The sequence below is a fragment of the Brienomyrus brachyistius genome, chromosome 1 (assembly GCF_023856365.1).
Source record: "Brienomyrus brachyistius isolate T26 chromosome 1, BBRACH_0.4, whole genome shotgun sequence".
Classification (NCBI taxonomy): Eukaryota; Metazoa; Chordata; class Actinopteri; order Osteoglossiformes; family Mormyridae; genus Brienomyrus; species Brienomyrus brachyistius.
The window spans coordinates 6,738,984-6,748,771 of record NC_064533.1 but is presented as its reverse complement, the minus strand read 5'-3'; the positions used below and the strand labels follow the sequence as shown (position 1 = coordinate 6,748,771).

The window sequence follows — 9,788 nt, the reverse complement described above, 5'->3', positions numbered from 1 at the left end:
TATACAAGATCATTTAAGCATTGTGCCGGAATGGCTGTAGCGTTTATGATACAATGAATATCTGATAATTAAATCTAAGCTTATCATAAAGTCAGGCTGGAAATTTAAGGGGGGTCGTATTGTATAGTGAAGACACTGGCAGGTAGAAAGGGAGAAATCCAGCTCGGAGCGGAGCAACTGGAGGCTGAGACGGGGCTCCTCCCTTGTACGGACGGCCCCTAATTGTAGGTTCATAGGCTCCACATCCAGCTGCTCATCCACAGGACGGGAGCGCGCTGACAGTTCGCAAACGCCCGGGAAAGTTCGGTCCCAAAACTGTCCGAAAACGGCAGCGATCGACACTGCAGTGCGTTTCGCTCGGCGCGGTCCTATACCTCCAAACCTTCCCCATCTACGTGTGGAGTCTTGTTCTGAACATCCCTGCATCATCTGCGCCCCCTGGCCCCGTTAAACAAGCAGCCCCAGTTTGGCAGAGTATGCCTCGCGGCGTCTGGATGATCTCTTATCTTCAAGTGGCATCTATTCGTGTGTCAGTAACCTCCTCCTCCTCCGCCTAAAGACACCGTGCATACAGGTAAGCTTCAGGTCGCTAAGTTTATATTAGATTAACGAAAGTGTTTGCAGCAAACAAAACCAATTCTCTAAAAATAACTCTCAGGTGTTGTACTCATGCCCGGGTGATAGTTTAAACACTTAATCTTTTTGATATACATGTTGCACACATTTAAGTGAATATGCGTGAAAGGATAATGGGACTTTTTGCAGTCACGTAAACAAGTTTGGTAAAATAAAGAATTAAAAGAGCGTCGAAATAACTGAGTATTATATAATATTTTTTGTGAAAATCATGTCCCGGCAATCAGTTCAGCATCCGGTGTATATATTTTATATCATTGTTAATGCATCATTATAATCTTCATCTTTATTTCAAGTGCCGATTATTTCTGTTGTGATATTCTACAGTACTCATAAATTAAATTCCCAGTATCGGTGTTATTTTGCTTTGCCCATGGATTTCTTTTTTAAAGCATGTTATTAACTTAATTTAACAATTTGAACATTTAGTGTAATTATTAGGAAAAGTTGAACTTAATGAAGTACTTCGGTGCGATCGTTTCTTGTAAACTTTCTCCAGCTGGTTGGCGTGTTCGCGGACCCTGTATTTATCCTGTCTCCTCTAAACCTTTTCATGTTCAGTAATAGTCAACCCTTTCTATCAGTAAGTTGAGCTCGGGTCTGAGCTGGTATTTAATTATCTCCATATAATGAAAGTGCGCCGAATAGTACTAATTATGTTTATTCATACATATAGGTGAATGAAATCTGTCCGAACCTCTTTTGTATGGGTAGGTAATTGAATGAGGATTTATTTAATTACATTAAGACTTATACCACATTATACCACCCAAATAAAAGCCCAATGTCAGACTTGAACCTCCATCCAATGTGCATAATTTTTATTTTATGAAACATTTTGCCAATATACAGGGGTGAGCAAGTTATTAAACTCAGAATTTTATTAAATTATTATTCAGTACATGTTAGTGTGATTTCTGTGTACAATCACTGGCTTACAACCAAAGGATTCATCTGATAAGAGAGGGGCCAGGGGAATTAGTTATATTTTTAAAAGAGGAAAAGGACACCAGCATGGGAACCAGGGTTTCCTGAAGTCCTCTTTCAGCCGGATGTGGTGGCCTGCATTTGTCCCTTGTAGTAACACGTTTGTAACCGACATACAGGCTGGTAAAGTATGACTAATTCCACAAGTTCCTTTTAGCTACTACCTACTATTAATCAGGAACTTAGGCCACACTGTGGTTGGTAGAGATGTCTGGCTGATTAAAACGCTCCTTTTCTGGGTAGAATAATGCTTGTTGAATGTGTCTGCAATTCCCCGCCACGAATGACAAATTACGCAGCTCAGGGTGTCATTGTGGAGGTTGTGGCTCTTAGGTCCTGCATCACAGTCCATGCCTTCTGGGAAACATGCCAAATTGTGCTCACAGTTTACTACACACATAAATAAATAACTCACACGTGCAGGGTTACAGCTAGTAATTCTGCAGCTTCAGAACACTGCACTGCAAGTGCTTTAGGCTTGTAGGGTTTAAGAAGTCCTTATATGACCGAGCTTTCCAAGTGCCAAGGTGGAAGAAGGTTTTGCATTATTGTGAAGCTTCCTTATCTGGTATGGAGGCCTTATCGCCACAGGGTGACAAGCCCCTGCCTCTGGTATGCAGAGGTGGTGAGGAACGGAGCCAGGGTCCAGCGGATGGTCAATTGCGGCTTGGTGCTGCACTCAGGCACGGCTGTCACTCCCTGTACCCTCCAGCCATTCCTCTGTACTTTAATATTCTGGAAAAAACATGCAGAAATCACAGAAGGAGGCGGGAGAAACGGGGTAGAGGCACTGGACTGAATTAGCGAGTCGTCTAAGCGCCCACAGCTCCTCGTCCAGGTCTCCGCCACTGCCTTCGCAGTACCGCTACACGGGCAGTCTGAGCACAAAGAGCCCTTTGAGCCGTGGGTGCTCAACACGCCGGGGGAAAGTAGAAGAGAGAGCTGCACTTTCACAGCTAGCGCGAGCTGCATTTTTGCCGGGCTTACGTGGCCGTAACCACATGCAGATGAGTGATATCCCGGTAACGATTAACCTCGAGCCACAGGGACGATTTGTAAGGGGTATCGGTTACTACTTAACCCCTCGGCCTTAATTGGGAGGTGCAGATATGAGCAGGCTGCTAAGGGTGGTGTCCGTTTAATCACGCGCCTTTAAGGGCGGGGCTGTCCAGAGTGTCTCGAGTTACCTGCGATTTGCTCCGGATTAGTGCGAAAGATTATTTCATCTAAGAGATTTCATGTCACCCCGATGACATCTGTCCTTTTTCCCAGCATCCTCTGAGTGTCTGCAGACGAGTGACTGGCACCTGACACCCAGGCTGTTAAAGGCAAATGAGGACTGAAAGGGCACTGATGCCATTTGAACTAAATGGATTGGTAAAGAAATATCATTTGATTTGATTCCACTTCCTTAGAACAGGCCGTTGCTTCCAGGATCCCAGTTTGATTACATTAGTGAGGGTTGGGGGGGGGGGGGGGGAGACACCTGCACTGACTCTGAATCCCACGTTTTTGGGGTTTTTTCACCGATAAGCCGAGGGTGTCCTTTCACACTGTCCGAGACGACATCGGAGTCATCTACCAATGCCAAAGGCACATTTTATAAATACATCATTGTGATGATACATCCCATGGAGATAAAGAGCCTCATTTCAAGGGATTAAGTATATAAAGATAAAGCATTATCAGATTCGCTGTAACTTTATATTTATAATCTGGTTCTGTGGTAAATCTTTTGACTTTTAACAATATGCTGTTAGTGTTAGAAGCTTATCAGACATTTCACCTTCTTTTTGCATTAATTAACAGCTTGATGACCAATTGGATGTTAGTGTGAGTGAGAGGAAGATTAGATACTAAACATGTCTAGTTTTGGGAAATGAATCACCTTGCCAAAAGTGTTTAAATTCAACATTCCCTCGATGTTTTTTTTCCCTCTTTAAGGATTCATAGACTATGTAGCTGATGTGGCAGATACTTTGTCTGTTTGATTACATGCATTCCTTTAAATGATTTAGCGCTCTGTGCTGTTGTGGAGATTTCAACAAACCTCTTGGGTTCATATACAGAAAGCTCAGCAAGCGCCTGTATGAACAGCACCTGTCCATGTGTGCAATGTACACACATCCCTTCCCTCCCTATCTATACTATAAACTGGGAACCGGTGTCCTGGTGCCAGACTCTGACAGACTTGAACAGTTTCTATGGGCTGCAGCCATATGTTTTGGTACAGTTAAGATCTCCTGGATGGATATTCCTCGTGGGACTGAAAAGAATAATCACACAGCGTAACTGATTTGCTGCCACAAAGCACACGATATCCACAGATCCTTCTCTAATATCAACACTTCTCTCTTGGATCTTTGGGTTATAATTTTGCTTCTTACATGATTCTGTTTATAAATATGAACCGAATGAATTCTGTATTGATTCAGTGGTCGCTGCTGTTTGTCCATTGCTGATTCTGGATTATGGAGATTCAGAGACTTCAAAGAGCAACAGAACATGCTTTGTATAAAGGCTTCTCAATTTCCCTTAAATTGAACTTTCTATTCTTCCCCCTTTTGCTATAAAAACACCCCAGATGGCCTCAGGAAGGGCCAAGGCACCGCGAAAAATGATTGCTTTTCATAAGTTCCATTTTAAAAGAGCTTTATGAAAGGTGGCATTTTAATATTACATCGCTCATAGCAGAGGGGCTCATGAGTAATGTTAAGCACGTAAGATCATCCAAACGGTTTGGTCACAGACTTGTGTCTCCAGGTTTGTTGACAGGTTATAGAAATGGCGGTTGACAAGCATATGTTTCAGAATCAAGGTGAGCTTATCCTCAATCAGGGAACCAGGTTCCCTTGGCTACGACATTCATTCTCATCAAGGACTGCATTGTTGAGCTCCGTCATGGTAAATGTTGGCGGTCCCTCAGAATTTCTTTAATTCTACGAGTTTATCCAGCTAAAAATAGCAATTTATGTTGAAGAAATAGGACTGTGAGAGAGAATGAGATGAGGGAAGGAGCAGAATTATAGTACGGTGCTTGTGTTTCTGTGCAGGCATCACCTTAAACACATGACAGGGACCTCCCACTGTGTTTTATTTGTAAGGTAAGTGCTCCCTAATTGGCAGCATAAACAGAAGCGTCCTTAGAAAAAGCAGGACCTGATTGGCAGCGTGTCAGTCCCCCCCCCCCCGATCTCTGTGGAGTCCAACTCGATACGACGGGACCTGGAAACCCGCTGATGCCACGTCTTCCAGACACATCCACACGCCACAGCAGAGCGACCCTGACAGGCTGCCAGTGTTGATGTGGGGGGACACATTGCAAACCTCTTCCCAGCACTGCCAAAACTCCTGTCCGCTGGGCCCCTGCTGGGCCGTGTGTGTGGGACACATGCCGATCACATGACGCAGGTCTCTTACTGGCCATCATTGTGTTTTCCTTTTTTCCTCTCTCAGTACAATAACAGATTTCTTTGCATGCCTGAGTTTGGTCCCGCCGTTCGCCTGTTGCCAATAGCGACACACCACGCCCTCTCCTCCTCCCGCCACGTCGAGGCCATCTCAATTGTGCAAGGTCACCAGGGGCCGTCCGCACAAGCCACTCCCAACTGGGCGTAGAACACATCGCTGTCCCCTTGTTTTTTAGTGTTTGGCCTGTTGAGCAAACTGACCCCCCCCACCCCGGCTGTGCAAATAAGACACTTTTCTGTATAAACTTTAAAGACACGTGCTGATACAGTTCACTGTTTTCAGTGATTTTACAGTGATTTACAGTGATTTTTCCAAAATGCTTCATCTCAGAGGAAGGATAAGTAATATTTTATAATCTTGTCATAGGATGACTATGTGATTTTCAGCTGTTTATTATGACATTACAAACAAACAACAAACAAACAAATTTATTTTTGTATAGCGCAGTTTCACGACATTACATCGTCTCAAAGCGCTTTACAGCATCCGCACCCAAAGCCCCCAGTGAGTAAGCCAAAGGCGACAGTGGCAAGGAAAAACTCCCAAGAAGGAAGAAACCTTGGGAGGGACCAGACTCAAAGGGGGAGCCCATCCTCCAGGGGCCGGCAGGGAGAGTCAAATAGGAAAGATGGTGATGACACAGGCAGTATGGCGAGCTAGATGCAGGGACGTCATTGGTAGTGGCGATGTCACATGTAACAGGGTGTGCTGGACATCTTGGTAGATTGAGGTCTCCAGGCAGCACCCCCCAGGAGGAGTAGGGGAAATGGAAGATGACACAGGCAGAACGGCGAACTGGATGCAGGGACGTCACTGATGGAAGCGACGTCACATGTAGTAGGGTATGCTGGACATCTTGATAGATTGAGGTCTCCAGGCATCACCCCCCAGGAGGAGTATGGGAAATAAAATGTACAATTAGTTAGAGTAGAGGAGGCTATAGGCAGTGCTAACAGCTAGGTGAGTACAATATGAAGTGCAATGTGCAAGCTCCGGCAGATATGGCTATGGCAGCATCAGTAGGAGGGAGAGGCAAGTGGGAATGCAGGCATGGGGAGTCCCTGAAATGTCAGCACTCCAATTCCACAAGGGATTGTGAAGCTAGAGTGACAGACTGACAGTCCAGTTTATCCAAAGCCAATGGCACCAATCCCCACCCAGCTCTACACCTCATACTTTAAGTCTGACTGGGAGTGAGGAGTTAGCTAGAGCTAGAACTAGTGTCCCTATATGCTAAATTAAACAGGTGTGTTTTTAGTCTAGACTTAAATATTGAGAGTGAGCCTGAAACCCGCACATCCGGTGGAAGACCATTCCACAGGTGAGGAGCTCTGTAGGAGAAAGCTCTGCAGCCTGCCGTAGCTCTTTCTACCCTAGGCTAACTAATATAACCAATAACACTAACAGATATCCCATGGCTTGAGAGTGAAGCAAGCGTGGAGGGTTGTATGTGGTCAGCAGGTCACTAAAGTGTTCTGGTGCAAGGTCATTCAGTGCTTTATAGGTTAATAGCAGTATTTTATAGTCAATTTGAGACTTAACTGGCAGCCAATGAAGAGAGAATAAGACCGGTGTAATATGATCAAATTTTTTAGTGTTTGTTAGAACTCTGGCTGCAGCATTCTGTACCAACTGAAGTTAATGCAAGGATCCAGACGGGCAACCCGATAGGAGGGCATTACAGTAATCCAGTCTGGAACTTACAAAGGCATGTATTAATTTTTCTGCATCATCAAGTGAGAGCATCTTACGTAGCTTGGCTATGTTCCGTAGATGATAAAACGCAGTTCTAGTAATACTTCTAATGTGAGTATCAAAGCATAGATCTGAATCAACAAGAACGCCAAGATTTCTAACCACCGTGTTAGGTTGTGTAGGAAGGCTACCAATGCTGAGGTGGTGGAACTTATTTCTTGCAGCCTTGGGACCAATTACCAGAACTTCTGTTTTTTCTGTGTTTAACATAAGGAATTTTTTTTACCATCCAGCACCGGATATCTAAAAGACAGTCTTCTAACCGAGATAGCAGTGATGTATCATCAGGGTTAACAGATATGTACACCTATGTATCATCTGCATAACAATGAAACCCAATACCATGTTGTCTAATAATGTTACCAAGAGGTAACATGTATAGAGTAAACAGTAGCGGGCCCAGGACTGATCCCTGTGGGACACCATATTCAACTTTTGTGGCCTTGGATGATTCATTGTTCACATGGGCATACTGATAGCGATCAGTTAAATATGAGCGGAACCAAGAAAGAGCTGTCCCTGTAATGCCAACTACACCTTCTAACCGGTCCAAGAGGATATTATGGTCCACAGTATCGAACGCTGCAGTTAAATCTAGCAATACCAACAGAGATACACAGTCACGGTCAGAAGCCACAAGTAAATCATTCATTACTTTGACTAGAGCAGTTTCTGTGCTATGGTTTGGTCTAAAGCCAGACTGATATAATTCATTGGCATTACTTTCTTGTAGGAAAGAGGACAACTGACGAACTACAACCTTTTCCATGATCTTTGAAATGAAAGGAAGATTTGAGATAGGTCTATAGTTCCCTAAAACACTGGGTTCAAAATTTGGTTTCTTTAGGACGGGTCTAATGACAGCCATTTTAAAAGGTTTTGGAACATATCCAAGCCTAAGAGAAGAATTTAACACATTTAACACGGTTGTGCTAATCTGTGGTGCAATTTTCTTGAAGAATTTTCTAGGAATTGGGTCTACAAGGCTAGTAGAGGATTTACAGGAGAAAATTAAGCTCAAAAGTTCTGAGTGTGTAATAGGAATGAATGATTCAAAGGTCTCATTATTGGTAGGCATAAGACTAGCAGGAGGCTGGCAGCCATAAGTAGGTAAGGATGTGCACAGGATGGTCTGTCTAATCTTAGTTATTTTACCATTAAAGAATGTAAGAAAGTCATCACTCTTAAGAGCTTGCGGGACTTGTGAGTTCAAAAATTAGCATTTAGTTTTTTTATTTAAGCAAACAAATTTTGTGGTTTTGTTACCTGAATTTCTTAATGGAAAGTTTTTTCCATTACGGTGAACTTCTCACTCGGGATAATAGTTATGAAGTAAAACATTAAATCAAAAGGTGAGGAATGTGTGACTAATGTTTTCTGAAATCGATATTCCGAGGGCGTTCCAGTATCGCCAGGCCTCGTGGGGGAAGGCGGGTCCCGGTGGTGGGGGGGTAGGGGGGTGACGACGGCTTTCCCCATTCCTCAGAGTTTTGCAATACTTCATCTGCCGATTTTCCCAGTTCTGTCTTTCGTTTGGTAGCCGGGATGAGCGTGAAGCTGCTCTTTCAGGTAAACAGGCTGTCTGCTTTTATCAGCAATGATCACACCCCATGACCTACCCCCTGCTCTAGCGTCTGGGTGTGAGGAGCTGCCGCGTGTACTGATAGCACAGCTATCGCGAGGGCCAGCTGCGCTTGATAACTACAGTGATACAGTATCACTAACTGTGTCAAATCAGTGAAATTCCTTTATTTTTCCTTTCTGCCATTTTATTTAATTTAAATTAGCACACTTTCCATGTATAGAGCCGTTAGGATGTCAGCATGAATGTGTGAATGGGAATTTTGCTTTTGATCTGCAGGACATCGTTGGGGCCGGGTCAGAGTAGTACATTGTGTCCGCACAATTCATCCCGTGGGTTGGGGATTGTTTGACAGGGGGTGGGGTGTACGTGTTTGTGTGGGAAAAGCTTGTGTAGATTCGGGGTTCTTAGAGCCAGGCTGGACTATACAGAGGCCGGCCTTGAAAAGAGAGGTTCTGACCCAGAAGTAATGGAGCCCATGACATTGCTACATCTTGGCTGTCACAGTGAGTCCAGCGTCAGGGGACTGATTAATGAGGGTGGATTGGGTTAAAAGGACGGCCAGCCGCATGTCAAAGGGGGGCTGAGATGCGGCTATGAGTGGGGGGGGGGGGGGTAGTTTTACATGAGAAAGAGTGGTGGGGGGTGATGCGAGCGGACCTGCTACTTTGAGGCTTTTTCTGTCAGCTAGACTTTGTGTTTGCGGCAAACAGATTTAGAGGAGTCTGTGGACAAAGGAGAGGATGCAGAGTAGCTGGGGGGGGGGGGGGGGGGGCGAGGGGGGCGGGGCATGCCGAAGAGGTACCATGGAAAAGCAGAGTAGGGAGGGTTGACAGGCTGATGTACAAATACCCCTGTGGTCTAACCTGCCCCCCTCTCCCCGCAGCAGCTGTGGCAGCGCAGCCTGACGCCACCTCCAGCACGCCATGGACACAGCCCCGCTTGTCGGCCGCAGGACTGGGAGCAGCAGGCGCTGGTGCCCCTTACTCTTCTGGCCAAGTCTTTGCGGGGTTCTGTTGGCGCTCCTCCATGGGGCGGCTGGCATGAAGCAGGCCGTACCCCGAGTCCGACTGGGATACAAAGGTGAGCGAGGCAGCTGCTTTCCACCAACTGGTTGTTCCATTAATGACTGAAAATGGGCGTTTATTTTTTTAACACTATTGTTCATGACGTGTTAATTTTACTTCTGTTTGTTGACCTGAGGATGTAAAGCTATGTCTCATTAATGTGCTGTCATGACTCATCGCCGATGTTTCGAGAAATAAACAGACCCCAGACCCCTAAGCTGTCCCCACGCCATCCCATCCAGAGTGCAAAATCACCCCAAATGGCATTCCTCCGAATCAATTGGCACATT

The 9,788-nt window shown here is 45.1% G+C and overlaps 1 protein-coding gene across 1 annotated transcript in view; it reads left to right on the top strand.

The window, feature by feature from the left end:
- The first annotated feature begins 248 nt into the window (after positions 1-248).
- sema3d (sema domain, immunoglobulin domain (Ig), short basic domain, secreted, (semaphorin) 3D) overlaps positions 249-9,788 on the top strand; it is a 36,949-nt gene continuing 27,409 nt past the window's right edge. The window contains 2 exon segments of the mRNA XM_049024595.1: positions 249-574; positions 9,318-9,514. Coding sequence (XP_048880552.1) covers positions 9,358-9,514 — 157 coding nt within the window. The 5' untranslated portion in view covers positions 249-574; positions 9,318-9,357.